At 52.2% G+C, this 18246-nt stretch overlaps 1 protein-coding gene across 1 annotated transcript; it reads right to left on the reverse strand.

The window, feature by feature from the left end:
- Positions 1-4854: 4854 nt before the first annotated feature.
- LOC122390793 lies at positions 4855-16865 on the reverse strand. The gene is made up of 8 exons (XM_043384100.1): positions 12204-16865; positions 11708-11843; positions 10760-10976; positions 10356-10530; positions 9551-9739; positions 8988-9179; positions 8365-8460; positions 4855-5681 (listed from the first exon to the last, which is right to left on the reverse strand). The coding sequence occupies exons 1-8, from the start codon at positions 16618-16620 to the stop codon at positions 5275-5277; spliced, it is 5829 nt and encodes a 1942-aa protein (XP_043240035.1). The 5' UTR covers positions 16621-16865; the 3' UTR covers positions 4855-5274.
- Between the last annotated feature and the right edge of the window lie 1381 nt (positions 16866-18246).

An 18246-nucleotide genomic window follows, 5' to 3' on the forward strand; every position in this document is an offset into this window, starting at 1 on the left:
GCACTAACAGCTTCGTTACATGTTTTGTAGGCCGACCAAAACAACTTCATAATGATTGAATGAATACATGAATTCAAAATCAGCTCCAAAAACTAGCCCTCACCCGTATTGGTGTTTTTCCATCCGCGAACGTACCTATAGGGGGTGGGGGGGCTCCAACGGACCCCCCTTGCTGTTTCGCCCCTGATCGAGCTAGAGCTTCGCGGAAAAAAACGAGCGTGTTGCCCGTGACGAGAGGAAGCCGATGATACCCAATTTTAAGGTCCTAGATTATCGGGTGACCTTCCAGGTCAGGTCAATGACCCAAAAGTCGGGAAAATCGGGACCTGTTAGAAAGTCGTAAAGCGTGGCTACTACGGGTTTTTTGGGGATGCTGGTCACGAATACCATGTTAGTTTTGATCACAGATGATGTCTTCATGCATTTAGGCCAGGTCGAGTCAGGTCAGGTTAGGTCAACCAGTAAGGGTATTCGTAGTAGGTGGCAACCGCCTCTGACAGCTTCGTAACATGTTTGTTTGTTTGTTTGTTGATTGGGGCTTTAGGGCGCGCCGACTGCTAAGGTCATTTTGCGCCCATAACGTCGTAGGTACTAATAAAACAAGTGTGCTACAAGAAAGAACCTTCTAGATACTAAGACTAGAAAGTAAGACTCGATATAAATTAGCAAGGTAAGATAAAACAGCGCAAAGGTGTCGTCCTAGACAACTGACTAGCTGAAAGGACTAGAGAGGGCTAGTTGGATTGGGGTCAGGTCGAGTAAATCACTTGGAAGTTGATCGAACGGATGAAAGAAAAGATGTTGCCGAATAAAACCCAGGGTGACTCGTCACCCAGTAAGCGGCGGATAGTGGTACCCGGAGCGATGCGCCCGAGGTAGCGTGTCCGGTTCGGTTCAGCGAGAGGACAAGATAAAAGCACGTGAGAGACAGTGAGAGGCACGGTACACCTGCGACAGGTGGGCTGCTCTTCTCCGCGGAGGAGATGACCATGCGTGGCATACGTATGGCCGATGCGCAGCCTACATAAGACGACTTCGTTATGTCTGTTACTTTGCATGGATGACGACCAAGGCTCGAGAGTTGGCTTGATATCTCTCAGCTTACTGCTCGCGCGCGAGTCCCACTCTGCCTGCCACTGCGAGAGCATGGAAGATCGTACGACGGGATAGTAATCCCGGGCAGGCAGAGGAAATCGCCGAGTGTAGGGCGCTGCGGCAGCGCGTCTCGCGGCGGCGTCAGCAAGCTCGTTGCCTTGGATTCCAACATGACTGGGAATCCAGCAAAACCGGATAGTTTTTCCGGACTGTTCCACCGAAGTTAGCCGAGTTAAAATGTCCTGAATGATCGGGTCGTCAGGATTAAACCGTCGTAAAGCCAACAGACTGCTTAGTGAGTCTGATAAAATCAAGTAGAAAAAAACGTCGGACACCTCAATAAAACACAGAGCCTTTTCGATGGCGACTAGCTCTGAGGAAAACACCGAGGCACTGGGTGGAAGGGAAAACGAGCGGGTGTCCCGACCAGCGACAAAAGAGCAACCCGCTCCCTCGGATGTTTTTGAGCCGTCTGTGTAGACTGAAATAAAACCATCATACGAGGCTATATGCTCCAAGGCTCTGGTTTGTGCTTCATAGGACAGCAGGCTATCCTTTTTTACTTCGGAAAGCGAGAGGTCTACCTGCGGCGGGGCGTTTCTCCAGGGTGGAGAAGGCGTTCCCCAGATACGCCGAACGCCGCGCAAGGCTATATTCGATGTAGAGAATAACCCTCTCATGCGTGCTCCGAATGGATGACTCGTCCCATTACCAGATGAAGCAATGTGACGCTTCGTAACATGTTACGAAGGTACCAAAACTACTTCGTAAATGTTCATATGGTTGCTAAATTCGAATTCAGCTCCAAAAACTGGTCTAGAAACATGTTAAACTCGAAAAAGTGAACCGAGGTCATCAAAGGTCAATGACCTGACCTGACCTTCCGGTGACCTTGACACCCACCCTAATGAATGGGAGCAGCATCATATCCCATGTTTGAACGCTTAAAACCACGAAAAGACTGCAAACGCGCGGCTAATGCGAGCCGACATACGCCGAGTCGTGAGTTTTTTTTTCACGAAGCTCTAGCTCGATCAGGGGCGAAACGGCAATACGTTCGCGGCTGGAAAAACACCAATACGGGCGAGGGTTAAGCCTGAAACAGACTCTTAGAGCAGTCAGGAAAGCGCATGCGAGAGCCTATTCAAATATATGGAAGCATGCTCGCATCAATCGCACGCACCTCCTGCATTCGATTGATGCGGGCAAAATTATAATGTATTTGAATAGGTTATAGCATGCTCGATTTCCTGAATGTGAAAAGAGTCTGTTTCAGCTTTTAATATGGGTCACAACCCTGAAGTATGTACCTTCTGTCCAGACCACTTCCCTACCGCTACCACGACCCCTTACCGTGCTATCCTCCGCTGCTGTCCGAGTCTCCAACAACCACACTCGACCCAGGGACGCACTACAGAGCCCCGACCCAACCCTCCAGTCGCCACTGTGACACTGGGACACACGGTATTGACTTTGACTGGGCGCCGCTTGAAGTTTACAGGCATGTGGCACGATACATGGGCGCACAGTGGGCCCAGTACACTGTGCAGCGGGAAATAATTCAACGGCTTATCTGCGTATTAAAAATGACAGCGATTTAGGCGATATTGATATATAAATTAATGCGTCTCTTCTTATTGATTTTCCATCACAAGTAGCTGCGTGTATGGGCGTTTCGAAAACAATGTCACTATTATAAACAGCTCCCGTTTGTTGACTATATGATAAACATAATTTATATTGAGGTAGACCCAATGGCACAGCATTTTAGCTGGCACGATTAGTCACAAGCCCTTATACCAGTTTTACACAAAACGACACCCCACTGATGCAATATAATGTTCGTATGGTTCCACTGTGCACCCTGGTATCCAACAACAGTCCACAAAGGCTCGCCGTATCGACTACCCGTGACGTCATCATGGCAGTTCAATTGTCTGTCGAACCGAGGACCATGGGTTATTACGTGGTGCCCCTATAACGAAACGTCGGTGGCTCGGAGATCGGGCCCTGGTTGCTGATCAATTGTTCCACCTTCTCTTGGCATGATCTGCCTGCAGTGTTCTGTTCGATCCAAAAATTATGAGGAATGATTTTCCTTGATAAACGACAACTATTCGGTATCGCGCTCAGTATCGCAAGAACCGAAAAATACCGACGATAATTTTTCCACACTGAAGAGAATCCTAAGAGCACGGTCGCGGGGATATTGTTCCTTTGTCGTCAGATGATAGCCGGCCGACACAGAGATGGCCAACGTATACAGGGTGTCCGGAAAGTCATGGCGCTTTTCAATTTTTCGCAAACAAATGCGGCTGGTTCATATATATTTAACAACTGGATGAAACAATGATCGGGGACAACAAGAGACATCCTTCCGCCAACTGTTCACTCGATATAGCCGCCGTCGGCGGCGACGACGGCCTCGACGCGGGGGCGGAAGCCCTTGCATGTCTTGACGATGTATGCCGCCTCCAGACCCTCCCACGCTTCCACGATGCGAGCCTTCAGCGACTCCAGGTTGGGATGAGAGGTAGCCTGGACCTCATCCTGCAAGACGCTCCACACGCTGTAATCGAGAGGGTTGAGGTCGGGGGACTGAGGCGGCCACATCTTTCTTCTTTTGCCAGAAGTGGTCTGGCCCGCCCAGCTCCTCTGTCAGCTTGGCTTGGACGGCGGCAGCGTTGTGGGCGGGCGCTCCGTCCTGTTGAAACACGAAGTTGCCCTCCGGGTAAGTCGCCTTGATCCACGGGATGACGTGCCTGTCCAGGAGCTCCTCGTAGACCAGCCTGTTGATCTTTTCGTTGGCATCAACGAAGATGATGGGACATTTCTGCCCGTCCGATCCGATGACCCCCAGGACCATCACCTTCTGCGGGTGCTTGTTGACTGGGTTGAACCGAATCCGGGGATCCACTTCGTCAACAGGCTTGTCGGACAAGTAGCGAGAGTTCCTTCGGTTGATCTGAGCGTCGACGTGGAACAGCTTCTCATCGGAAAAGATCCGAACGAAGCTGGAGGTCACTGGGCTCTTTAAGAAGTTCAAGAGCAACTTGCTTTTCTCCAGACGGCGAAGACGCGTGACCTCGGTTAGACGCGGCCTGTTCTGGATCACCCTGGACTTCATCCCCAAATCTTGGTGAATCAGTTCGTGCATGGATGACTTCGGAAAGCCGAACTTCTTTGCCAGTTTTCTGATCGGCTGCCGCGGATTCTCTTCGATTGCCGCTGACACGGCAGCCACGTTCTTGGCAGTTCTGACCGACCGGGGCCTTCCCGATCTGGGGGCATCTTCTAAAGAATCCCCACGTCGGATCTTGGCTTTCACCCGCTGAACCGTTCGCCGAGAAACGCCACATCGTGCTTCGACTTGCGCCTCGGTCATGCCGGACCCGGCCGCCGCGCGCAGACAGCCAGCGACAAGTTGCCTCTTCGTCTGTTTTTCCATGACTGAACGCAATTTCAAGGTCAAATTTACACGGCCCACGGCTGACCGGTCAGTGAGGGGTCACGCCTGCGGTGATTAGCTGATCGTCCACCAATCACAGCGCTCGTTAGACGGCATATAAGAGAAGCGCCAGGACTTTCCGGACACCCTGTATTTTGGGAATAATTTTCAAACAATTCTCCCTAAAACTAGACATGCCGAGCGTGTCCTCTCGCAGATAATTTTCCGACGAAAAATATCCGAGGGACGACATTTTCCGAGTGCCGAACACACGCTTTATGGGTTTGTGTCGAGGCATACTGAAAAGAACATTTGACATCGTAGCAAGCAATAGCACGTTTATTCCTTACTCTCAAACGGCAGTGGAAACTATACCATACATCAGTTGAGCATTGATGACTAACGACATCATCATAGGCTTGGGTCACAGACCCCACTCATGTAGTGACGTCATAGTATGTCACCTATGACGTCACAGCCCACCAGGCAGTGCATCATTGCCTCTGGATTAGCATATACCAATGCGACAAAAACGGTTGATATCTGAACTATGACAACAAATCGACTTCTTCCGATCAGATTTCGCATTTCATTCTATCGCAACCATGACATCATCGATAACCGACTCATCTAACTTACATGGCCTTCAGTTATGTATGAACACTTTCACAGTAGATTCCTCACACACAAACACACACCTACATCACAGCCAAAAATCCAAGATGGCGCCATCAGAAATATTCGTCGGTAGTTCCAAACCAACGAGTAACAGGACGAGCTTCGTCCACCGGCCGACAGGTGGCAGCAGCTACGACACCAGTTTTGAGGTTTGTTGCACGAATCGCGCTACCATCACCAGAAGCACCAAAGGCTCCAGCGATGGCGCTAGTACCACAAGGTGCAGTATAGGTGGCACTGTTGTCCTTCACTGCCGACGCAGTATAGATGGCACTGCTGTCTCCCGCGGCACTATAGATGGCTCTTCCTCCCGCCGCGCCACTATAGGTGGCGCTGTTTTCAATCACCTCCGGCAGTGCACTCAGACACTGTCTAAGTCGTCGGTCGGTTTCTTCGGGAAGACGGCGCCGTAGAAGCAGATCAATGGCGTAGCGAGCGGCATATGTGACCGGAGACGCGGCTGTGGAGAGAGAGAGAGAGAGAGAGAGAGAGAGAGAGAGAGAGAGAGAGAGAGAGAGAGAGAGAGAGAGAGAGAGAACCCGCGTAAGATAAAATGCAGATATAACAAAACACGATTTTTGCAAGCTACTTGAATGGAATGTTTTCAACGAAGGCGATAGGCGTTATCACAAGTGTATTCGCGGCCATTGGGGCGACGTAAGAAAAGAAGAAAACAACTGGCTCCAGGAACTTTAAATTATCAGTTAGCATGCATCTTTTCCTTGATCTGTAGAGAATTTACCATTAATTGCTAGAGAAAATTGCATTTAAAATCTTCCATCTATGTTTTTTTCATCGTTTGCACAATATGTTCTTTTATTAAGCAAGAAACACTAATTAGAAATAGTTCCCGCATGATCAAGAACAATAGGGAAGGCTTGAAGTGAATACAATAATCTAAACGGTGTTGTAATCTATGTGAAGACACTTCTAAAATTGCCTGTAGAAATATTGAAGGCAAAAGTTCAACTTTTTCACAAGACGGATGTCTATAAACCTATTCAACATGTGACAACTCAGCCGGTATTTCGTCGCCTACAGCCCAGCTTTCCCTATTGACCGATAGAGGCGCTGCTATCGATGTCCGCCCGTGCCGCCTAACGGGAATAGGAATTTCCTACGAACTGTGGAAATCACTATCTTTTACAGTGAGTTTTGCCTTGTCATTGGCGCTACCGTGCGTGTCAATCTAAACACGCCGGTTCTACTGCCCACTGGCGGATCCAGGCTTGCGTTTTGGGGGGGCCAACTCATGCTGGAGCCAAACCTAGGGTACCCCCAAATCCTGTTTTCTCATCGGATTTAGGCCACTTATTTTTCGTCACAGCCCCGACACTATGATTTTTTTTTAACTAGAAAGAAAAATATATAAATGGTAGCCCACCCGACCCATGCCTTTATATTACTTTGTAAGCACTTACCATTGCTTTTGTCGACCAGTTAACCCGCTTCGAGTCAGTGCTTGGGTCCCTTTGCGGGCCGGGAAGTGGTAAAACACCCCCTGTCTAACTCGGCTCCTAGGCCACGCACTGATTGAACTATGTTTCATTATCGTTTGGGGGAGGGGGCAAACGGGCCACTTTAGACCTCTGGGAAGGTGGCATGGCCCTAAATGCCCCCTCCCTGGATCCGCCAGTGTAAGAGACCATTGGAGCTGCAGTTGGGTACCTCAGACGTCAGGGTACGCCCTCAGATGTATAGGACTCGCATGGAGACCTCTTATGCTATAGTGGACTGAAAGAACCCAAAGGAGCCTGTCAAGGGCTCCCGGAGATAGACGTGGGCCCTCAGGAGCCCGCCAGAGCCCCCAATAAGTGATAAGTGAGGCATACCAAGTGCCTGCAATTGCATATTGCATAAGCCATAACGCCTTTACAAATCAATATATTATGTATCAGTGGCAGATCCAAGGGGGGCCACATGGGTCATGACCCCCCTTGGTGCCCGGGGGCACCACAGGCGTGTCAGGGGCACCACCGGCCTAGCAGGGGCACCACCAGCCCGCCAGGGGCACCACAGGCCTAGCAAGTAGCAAGGGCACCACGGGCCTGTGAGGGGCCCCACAGGCTTGTCAGGGGCACCCCAGGTCTGTCAGGGACACCAGAGACCTGCCAGGGGCGCCGCCGGCCTCGCAGGGGCACCATGGGCCTGTCAAAGGGGCACCAGAGACCTAGTAGGGATACCACAGGCCTTACAGGGGCACCACCGGCCTTACAGGGGCACCTTGGGCCTGTCAGGGGCATCACAGTCCTGTCAGGGCCCAGGGGCACCAGCGGCCTAGCAGGGGCACCACAGGCCTGCCAGGGGTACCACCGGTCTAGCAGGGGCACCACCGGCCTCGCAGGGGCACCATGGGCTTGTCAGGGGCCCCACCGGCCTCGCAGGGGCACCACCGGCCTCGCAGGCATCACGGCATCACGCAGGTCGCAGGGGCACCTTGGGCCTGTCGGGGGCATCACGGGCCTGTTGGGGGCACTTAAGGCTTGTCAGGGGTACCACAGTCCTGTCAGGTCCCAGGGGCATCAGCAGCCTAGCAGGGGCACCCTAGGCCCGCCAGAGGCACCACAGGCCTGCCAGGGTCCAGGGGCACCACAGGCCTAGCAAGGGCACCACGGGCCTGTCAGGGGCACCTCAGGCTCCCGTGCTACCCCCCCCCCCCGGATCCGCCAGTGATGCCACACCACGCGAAACACCGCCAACTACCAGCTGCCTCGCCATAAACACGTGCCAACAACAGTCTTTTTTTGAAGGTCGACTCCGCTCGCGCAACTTTTGACTGACCCTCACTGCTACCATATTGCTTCCATATTATGCTGTGGAAACTTTACTTCACCAAGTGGCTAAAAACCTCCATCAAGGTATATTTTCTTAGAATTTTTTTTTTTCTGACGTTTTGGGGGGGGGGGCCAAACAGGCCACTTTAGGCCTTTGGGGGGGCCATGGCCCCCGTGGCCCCCCCCTGGATCCGCCAGTGCTACTGCCTACACTGATAAAAAAGCGGACCCACCACATCTATCGATCACAAACACACTGACGCTGCTACCTATATCAACCACCAGACTTGTGTCCCCACCTATATCAATTCAAAACACACTAGTGCCGCCACCTACATCAATTACGAGCACACCCGTGCTGCCACCTACCGTCCGTGGCGCCATGCAGCGTCACTCCTTCCAAGATACAGACTGCCTCCTCCATCAGTATATCGGTTGGTGTCTGATAGAACGCCGCCAGATCACCTAAAAAAAAAAAACCCGGAGACATCGAGAGACGGCAGATAGCGGTAAGAGGTATCATATGTTAGTAGATACCGCTGCGATCACGGCTAGTAGGTATCATTGCTGTTACCGACTCGCACACACATGGAGTAGGTAGGTATTACAAAATTACAACAAAGAGAGTCTGTAGGTACTGGGGTTTGCTTAGTACTCGGTTGGTTTATTCCTATTCAGATTGCTCCAGTAGTTCGTTAAAAAGCAATCGCAGTCGCAATCGCGTCATCTGTATGTGAGTTTTCCAATGGTACCAGTCACTGAAATTTGCTCCGTAACACCCATATCACTGTCGCAAGCTCCCACCTCCAATGCCCATATTAGACTTCCGTAATACCACAATGAACCGCACCACCTCCAAGGTTACCACACCACACCACCACCACCAAAACCAACTCCCGCATTACCACCTCACAATCCCCAAACTCCCCCAGCTCACACTCCCTCTAACTCTCTCCCACACTCCCCCTCACCCCCCCCCCCACTCCCCATACCTGTGAGTCTGACCGCCGCAGCCGCCCCCGTCTCCATGTTCATCGTCCTGCTCCCCGCATCACTTCTCCTCGCCAGCAGCGGCACCACGGCCTTCTCCAGGGGACAGTCGTTGGTCCACCGAGGTCCACGAATAGCCGAGAGGAGCAGCAGGGCGGCGCAGTGTTGTAGAGAGACGTCTTCGGTGTCGGTTTCTGTGGAGAGAGGTGTGTAAAAGAGTGGTTGGAGGCGAGGGGGCGGTGGGTAAGAGGTGAGAGAGAGAGAAAGAGAGAGAGAGAGAGAGAGAGAGAGAGAGAGAGAGAGAGAGATACAGATTCAGAGAGAATGAGGGAGTCTGGTACTCTCTGTCTCTGTCTCTCTGTCTGTCTGTCTGTCTGTCTGTCTGTCTGTCTGTCTGTCTGTCTATCTCTCTCACCATCCTTCTCCCATTATCTCTCTTTCATGTTATCACTCTCTATCTCCCATTCTCTGTCTTTCTCCCCCCACTCCCTCTCACATGACTCTTCCCTCCCACCTCCCTTTCACACATAACCCCACCTCCCTCCCTCTCTCCCCTCTTTCTTACCTGTCATCTCAATCACCAGTCGATCCGCCAGCATTTCTGCATCACAAATTCCCAGCTCTCCCGTGTCAACTCTGCCGTAAGTGGCTCTGATCAGCTGCTGGAGGGTTCCTATGACCTCTTGTTGGTCTTCAGAAGGGGAGACGAGAGCCACGTAGAGAAGAACACGTTCCAACGGAGAGATCGAGATGTCTGGGGGAGAGGGGGAGGGTGAGATATTGAAAGGCACCCTCCCATCTTTAAAAAGTTAATGAATTGGCATAAACATGATGTCTCGATAGATTCACTTTAAAGACATCACACATGGATTTGTTGCACGCTTATGTATCGAAATGCTTTTTTTCATCTTCAAAATACCACATCTGTTCTCCCGTGAATTTCCGACAATTTTGATGAAAACCTTTAAAAAGGAGTAACCGTACAGTCATTCGCTTTTTCTTAAGCTTGTCTTTTTGGCAGTTTAAGCAATGGCAGCACAAGCTAACGAACACACGTGATTAGGATCGGATGATTGGACACTTTTTAAAAAGGTCGTTTTGTGATTCCCGGAAATTCACGAGAGAACAGGTGAGGGTTTTGGAAAAACGCATCGATATGGTTTCACACACAACATTTATATAAACGCGTAACACATTAACTTCTATCTCTCATGCGCAATTATATTGCTTTGGTAAGGCTAGGTGGCGTTATGTCATGTTAAGTTGAATAGGGCAGGGCAACTGTCAATTCTTTTCTTTTTATCTGAAAAAAAACACCGAGTAAATACAACTCCACGTACGTTGCATAATTTGCACCTCCTTAGTCTTACCTTTCCTGCGTCCGAACGCTCTTGGCCAGCTGGACATAACAGCCAGCAGATAGGAGCACAGTTCAGCCGGGTGTCTGAGGGCGACATCTAGGAGCAGCGAGCGGCACTCACTAGTTGCGCCCCACAGCCGACAGAGGGCAGCGTGGAGGCGGAGCAGCTGGCGCCGAGCGGGCAGCTGGAACAGAGGAGGGACAGCGAAATAGATCAAACAGACGGTACCATTACAGTCGAAAGGGTAGCTGGGACAGTAGTCGGGCGGATAATTCAGAAAATCTTAGTGACATCCCGATCCCCCACCACCAAGATACCCTCAAAAACCGATTTCCCAACACCAAAATGAACTCGGTTCACATACCTGCCTCACCACCAAAATGGACTCGCCCATCGAGCTCTTCCCTACTAACCGGCAGCTCCGGTAGTCTCTTCAGCAGCTGCTCGCGGCAGGCAGTCCTCAACAGTGCCTGCAGTCTCGGCCGGTTCCGCCGTTGGAGCTGCACTGCGCATGCGCAAACACGCGCCACTTCCGGTGCTGGCTCGGCGGTGAGATCAAAGGTGCCTCGCTCGTCCTTCGGTTGGGGCGGTGGAGACTCGGGTATCAGAGCCATTCGGTGGCAGAGGTGACTGTGGAGAGGAGGGTGGTTATATTAAACCAAGGCGGAGTTGGCTTGACTTGATGGGACGAGACGCAACGCCTAACGACAATAACACAAAAAGACATTTTATTTAGGGAAATTCACTGGTAGGGGCGTACCATCATATTAAAATTTGAGGAGCGATAGGACCTGAGGCCAGTTTTACCAACAGAAAAATAGCCGCCTGCTGGAATTTTTTGTCTAAAGACCGCTTCACATACGCGATGGGCATGTACATAAGAGGATAGGGCTATACCGTTCACGCTCCGTATGTGAAGCGGTCTTTAGGCAGAAGACCGCGTCCGGCTTCTTCCGGCAGGTGGCTATTTTTATGTTGGTAAAACTGGTCTCAGGACTAATGATTAGCACCAACGTATAAATAGCACTAAATAAAACAGCTAGAAGCAAGGTGCTTCCCTGCTAACAAAATAAAAAGACCCCCTCTACAAAATCCAACAATAGACTACCGTAAAGTGGGGCTATTTGAGACAGTGGGGCTATTTGAGACAGCATTTAAAACCGCTATAAAATGAAGATCGTTTGATTTTGTGTGATATTTTTGCTCAGGGAGGTGTGGAATCGAGCAGTAAATCGCCTGAGCAAAAAATTAAGCATAATTTTTAAGTGGTTTTTATTTTATAGCAATTTTAAATACTGTCTCAAATAGCCCCACTGTCTCAAATAGCCCCACCTTACGGTACCAGTAAGACGTCCTCTCACCTAACAATGGACTCGTCCGTAGCATTGCTACCGCCCACTCTGACCAGCAGCTGTTTCCAGCCAGCTGTGTTCGGCTGCTCATTCACCAGCTGACCAATCAGAAGCGCCAGATCGGCCTCCGATAGCGGACCAGCAGCTGGCGGTGAACAGGACATGTGCACGTTGGTTAGCGCAGACAATGGAGACGATCACACCTGCGACGAAATACTAAGTTTTTCTCAAATATTTATGACTAAAAATATTACCACTGTTATAACTGGACAGTGCTGCATAGGAACAAACACTAACCACATTTTAATATATTCCAGATAGATATACTCTAATCTAGTGAGATCATTTCACATTGCATGTACGTGAATGAGCATGTCAGGCTACCTAATGGTTCCTTGATATACCTGGTATACTTCATACTTTATCTCAAAGGTACCTGATCGCTTCAAGAGAAAATATTTAGTAAAATGCCAGTACATCGCGCTCACCCTCCCACTTAACTCACCAATCTTTGACAGAATCGCCGAGGCGTCCGTTGAACACGTGGCAGACTCGACGCCCGTCGTTGTAGGCTGCATCGCTGACGGCGTATCCGACATCCGTGCCGGCGTCGTTTCAGACGGCCCTGCTGGCCGCGGGGATGCAACCGGCAACGGCGTAGGCATCTGAGGCAGCCGAGCGTTAGAAGACATTGCTACGGATGACCACATCGGAGGCAGCGAAGTGTTGGGTGATGGCGACATACCGGGATGAGGCGACATCTGAGACCACCCAGCGTTTGATGCCGGCGACATGGCAGGGGAAGGAGTAGGAGGTTTCTCCAAGAGTTGATAAAAGCTCGGCAGCTGCTGTGTCTCATTCTGCTTCGACGTTTTCCGATGTGTGACTCGTGGTGCGAAGGTTTTGGCTCGCGATGATGTTGCGTCGGTAGTTGGTGCAGCCTGATGAGCCATGCGAGGTCGTTTGGTGGGAGGTCGGTGGTCTTCTACCTCTTCCAGTAGAGCGGGAGTAGGCTGTGCGGGTTTCTGACGCTCGGCACGACCCACTGTGATGTTGCTGAGCTTTGGTCGCGCTCCAACGGAGTTTGACGTACCAGGGGCGGTATGTGTCGGGCTTATCTTCTGCGGCGAATCAGAACACCTTGTGGATTCACTTGACGAAGACATGTCTAACCTTCCGTGCTTCGTAACCATGGAGGAGTCACTCTTCCCTGAAGCCTTCTGCAATTTCTCACAGGTCGCATCAGTCTTGTGGGACAAGCTCTTCCTCAACGGAGCCCTCCGTCGCTCCCTCGCTTCGGTCAGAAGATCTGAACCCGTCATACTCCTTCCCAAGGGATAAGCTTCAGCTGAACCGTCAGACGAACGTAGCTTTGACTCGCGAGGTCTCGACACCCAGGCGCCTAGAGCTTCCAGATCCTCAGGCGGTGGGCGAGACAGGCGGTATTCATTCTTGACCTCAACACCAGGGGTGATGCGTGGAACAAGGCGGGTCGTCGTCTCCGCAGAGCTGTTTACCGGGGTTTGAGACGAAGTTTGAGTCGCGAATGCTCCAACACGAGAAGAAAGCGTCGGTGTTGCTGATGACCGGCTGTTGGCTCTGCGGAGTTTGGCCAGAAGCCGCGAGCCGCGACCAACTTCCTTCCTCGGTGGGCCTTCCAGAGAGCCCGTCACAGACACAGGGCGGGGTGGTCGAACAAAGACGTTTGGCGCCGCAGGACGTTGTGGAAGAGACTCCGACACATCAACGTCTTGATTGATCTGCGGGGTCACTGTTTCTATGACGTCATCTGAAGGCGGCGACAAGGGACGTTTCTGTTTCTTTCTACCCTTTCGAGCACCACTTGCAGGTTTCACTGTCTCCTTCACTGGTGTGGCCGAGCCCGGTAGACTTGTGTCCATCTCAAGTTCGTCATCTTCTTCAGTGGCCACATGTTCCCGTTGTTTGCAGCTTCGCCTAGTTGCTGAATTTTCTTGCGCTGTAGGGCGCACCGTCGGGAGACCAACAGCTCTTTCGGGAGCATAAGCCTCTTTGGTTAGAGCCGAGGTGACAACTCCTTCGCTTGCTCGCTTTTTGCGTTCCCGTGGTTCGTCATCTCCTACTCGCCCAACTGCTTTCGTCGCAGCCGAATCACCTGCTCTGGTCTCCCTCAGCACTTTTGTCGGACGAGATCTTGTTTCAATAACTGAGCCAGGATACAGCATCGGACCAGGTTTCACTCTGGTGAACTTCCCAGGTGTTCCTTCGTCGGAGCCTTTCCTCTCCCGTTGAGGAAGACGACCTGGTTTCTGTGCGGGGGCTTGTATCGGATATTCTGACCTTCCTTCATCCGTCACCGGGTCTTCTACACCTGCCTTCGCCATCTCCCCACGAAATCTATCACGCGAGCCACCATCCACCATTTCTCTCTCAGCATCACCGGTGTGAGCTTCCTCAACACAACGCGCACTTGGTTCGGTCGAGTCCTGGGCTACCTCCGTGGAGCCATCTTCGATCATCAGCCTACTGTAATTATCTCTTGAGCTGTCAGAGTCTGACGATACTTCGGCAGCCCACTCGTGATTGTCGTCAACAGCTTCATCAGCTTCTTCAACTGTTGACTGCTGTTCAAGGGTTTCTGCACGCTCATGCTCCATGTCCTCGCTAGCCTGAGCATGGTCACACACATCGGACCGGGTTGTTTCGCCCTTATACGCATTTACGACCACGTTATCTTTGCTTGAGAGTTGCGCCAAGGCGTTGCTACATCCTTCCTCTCCCGTGGGCAAAGGGTTCTTACTGGTAGCTTGAGACAGAATGATATTGCTCTTAGACGGTACCAGAGGGTCGCTCATACCGGCAAATGAAGCTGCTTTGCTAGGCTCCAAGCTGAGTCGGCTACCGGGCATTGACACCTGCCTAGCTGTAGGTCTCACTCGGAGAACTCTGGATGGTCTCAGCAGAGCCTCCACAGGGTGTATGGCCAGTCGGGTCGGAGCGGTGGTAACAGATGAAAGGGCAGATGATGTGATAGGGGTAGATGTGTCAGCACGAGGCTCTTCACTCAGAGCAGATGGTCTAACTGCGAGGTTTCTGTCCGGAACTTGCAGATGAGAAGCTTCGATCGACTCTTTAGAAGGGTTTCTGAGAGAGGGTCGATTACTTGATGCCAATTCCAACTTCTCTGAGGACGCAGACGTTTTCGGTTGCTCTTCGTTAACGGCCTTACCAGCAGGTGACATTTCATGAGAAGAAGCCTGCAGATTTTCACCAAGACTAGACGCCGCCTCCACAGCATCACTACACTTCCTGCTCCTCAACTGTCTCATGGGCGACGCCGTTTCCACCAAGTTCGAACGCTCCGAGGTCTTCCGTCCTCGTGGCGACTGTGGCTGCAGCGGTGATACCTTCGTTCCCACTTCCTTGGCATTCTCATCTCCGGAATCGGTTTCGACTGCCCTTCTATGACGTCGGAGACCAGGCCTTCCCGCTCGGGGAGATCGAAGCCCGGTTGAGCCGTCCTCTATACCGTCCTGACGAGTAGGCATCCGGCGTCGGACTACTTCCGTGACACTCGGTTCTACTGCCGTCTCTGATGAGGTCTCACTTGTTCTGGATCTGCGGTGTCGGCTCGTAGGGGAGACCTCCGATTCGCTTGCGGACTCGATGACTCTAGTTTTGTGTCGACGCATTTCTAGAGCCGGTTCTGCCTCATCCACTGACCTACTTGTTCTCGTTCGTCGGAGTTCCGTCGTGGAAGACTCGGTCTCTGCCTTGTCTGGGGTTTCGATGAGTGGTGTTCCATGACGCCTTGTTGCGGGGACGTTTCCTGGAGCTGGCTGCTCTGCGGTCTCTGTGGCCTTCGTTCTTCGACGCTCGGCCGTCAGAGAGTGCTTCCGTTCAGATTCGTGGTCACCACCTGCAGTTTTACCAACACTGGCGCTTCTGAGGTTGTGTCGCAGCTGTCTTGGTGATGGTGAAGGTGATGTGCCGTTTCTCTGTCGTCGAAGACTTCTTGTCGGTGTTGGTGACGATGAAGCTGTGTCGTCCTCTGTTGAACCAATCTCGATTCCTTCCACCGTCGTCGCTCTCCCGCCGGCCCGGTCTTTCACATTCCCCGAAGTACCGGAGCGCATCTGAGACGCTGTCTTCTCAGAAAGTATCGAAAATTCTGAGCTCTGGTCAGCGCGATTACGTGAAGATCCGCACCCAGCGGAAGATTCAGTCACTGAAGCATCATTCACTCTACCCTCGCACTGCGTATCCGCCGCCGCCAACCGGCTCCTGCTATCCCGAGCAAGCGTCCTACTTTGTGCTACCATTCGAGCAAGTTTCAGCTCATGACTCTGCGCCCAACGCCTCAGTTTCGCCGAAACGAGATGATTGTCCACTGATGATCGATGAAAACCATCGAAAGGAGCGTCATCCACCCAATCAGCGACGGAGCCAGATTGACGGGTACCTCTGGAGTCATCCACATTCACAAGCGCTATGCCAGCCAGCCGCGGAGAAGCACGTATGTCCACATCTTCGGACTGCCTGAGCAAGCTCCTGGAAGAGTCCTTCCGCCTCTTCCTCAACGATCTTGCTGGAAGGACAGAACTGTCATCTGTATCGTCAGGTTCTACCACCTTTTGTACCAGGCTTGACCGTGTTTTCCTGCGGGAGCTTCGCCGGGCAGGCGGTCGAGGTTTCGCCGACTCATCAGGACTTCTTCGACTCTTTCTGGTGTTTCTTTCCGAAGCTGCTTCCTCTTCTTCCTCGGACGAGTCACTGCTCAGTGGGCGAATGATTCTCCGACGCTTGACTCGTCGCCGGCCGGGCGCATAGTCTGACTCTGACTCTGCGTCTGACTTGTGAGACTCTGCGGCGACTTCTTGATAGCCCGTATCTCTAACCACGGTGGAGTCTGAGTCATCAACGTCTGCGTTCTCCGGCTGCATCGTCTGTGTACTTGGCGTTTCGTTTTCAGTGGTCTGACTGGTCGTGCGAGCCTCACTGTCAAGATCGGTCACATTGCGACTGATGGTTTCAGTCTGATCTTCAATAAGTGATGCCAAAGTCGCGTCATCAGCACTCTCCACCAAAGGAAGATCTGGTGGCCCCGTATTGGTGGTGTCCGCGGTCTGTTCTTCGTTCAAGTCTCCGGCACTACAGGGAACCAGGATGGGTGGTGGGAGGGCGTCAGCTCCCGGCACCGGATGTAGACTCTGCTCTCTTGATCCTGGTAATGTCTGGTTAGTCATCCTCTTTGTGCCATCCTCTTTGTTCGAGCTACAGGGAGCCGAGTCTTTTTGAATCGTGCTGGTCTCTTGAGCCGTAAGGCGCGCTGTCAGGAGACCAGCATCACCTTGAGACTTATCAAGCTCTTCTGTTGGAACCGAGGTCACACCTGCTTCGATTGTTCGATGTTCGTCATCTTGCACCGCCAAGCGATTTTGTCTCGGAAGTCCGACCACCGTGCGACCAACAACGGCTCGTGGATCTTTCTCGGCCACTCCTTTCTCGAAACACGCTCTAGGTGCTTCCTCTAGTCCCACCGACGACACAGACGACGCTGCTTCTCGCGCACCATTTGTTACTTCGTCCAACGAGCTTCGTCCGGATGAACCCACACTTTCCCCTCGACCATCCTGCATCATCCCCAAACAAACTTCAGGCATCTCTTGTTGTTCCTTTTTGGGAAACACACGTCCGACGCCTTGCCCAGACGCCCTCCAGTTTCCCTCCGCAGCCATGAGATGCCTCCGCCACCAGCTTCTCGGCAGTAAGCGATCTCGAGGCTCTCGATCTGCGAAGTTGACCGCCGATATCCCAGCTAACAGAGGTAGACACCCAGGAAGCTTCGCTGCACGTCTTAGCGAGCCTCTACGCGTGAGACGGACCAGTCGACGACGGTTCGGTGTCTCCGATGGACCTTGAAGCCGACGAAGACGACGTGACCAATCAAAGCGGCAGCCTGAGGCTGAGAAGGGCATGCGTCGGCCTGATGACACCGAAGAAGCTGACGCAGAGGAAGAGGTGATGTTGGAGAGGACAGCAGAAGCTCTGGTGGGACATGTTGAGGTTGATGCTGTTGTGGAGGCAGGAGCTGGGACGCTCTTGGAGACGGGTACGGATGTGACGACAGGGCAAACCGACACCGCAGATTCTGAGGGACGCACACAAGGGCCTGAGGTAGGGGCAGTGACCGCAGAGGTAGAGGCATTCATGGTTCCTGCAGCGGCAGCAGGGCTTGAGACAGAGACATTCCCAACGTTGCCAACAGCGGAGCTGGCAGAGGTAGCGTCATCTTCAGATGCATGAAGACACGGTGTGGTGGAAACAGAAGAGACCGGAGACTTCATACCACTTGAAGCCGACCTCGACATCTTCCCTGCCATTCTCGGCAGTATCGGGTCACTTTTGGCAGTGGTCGCCTTGCCAGCAGACGCTACGATGTCGCTCGACGGAATGCTAGCCGTGGTGGCAACAGTGCTGACTGCGGTAGTAGCAGTCATTGCTGAGCAAGTAGAGGGTGCCGAAGAACATGTCAAGATTGAAGGTGATGTAGTGTCCATCTGCGACGA

Source organism: Amphibalanus amphitrite, unplaced genomic scaffold (assembly GCF_019059575.1).
Source record: "Amphibalanus amphitrite isolate SeventyFive unplaced genomic scaffold, NRLGWU_Aamphi_draft 000409F_arrow, whole genome shotgun sequence".
In the NCBI taxonomy this organism is placed as follows: Eukaryota; Metazoa; Arthropoda; class Thecostraca; order Balanomorpha; family Balanidae; genus Amphibalanus; species Amphibalanus amphitrite.

Bases quoted from the DNA above. Each gene is read 5' to 3' on its own strand.
- LOC122390793 (XM_043384100.1), bottom strand. From the start codon at position 16,620: ATGCAGCCGGAGAACGCAGACGTTGATGACTCAGACTCCACCGTGGTT. The intron at 9,740-10,355 runs GTAAGACTAAGG...CCTCTCCCCCAG, and splicing joins AGCGTTCGGACGCAGGAAAG to ACATCTCGATCTCTCCGTTG. The intron at 5,682-8,364 runs GTAGGTGGCAGC...CTCTCTCCACAG, and splicing joins GCTGCATGGCGCCACGGACG to CCGCGTCTCCGGTCACATAT.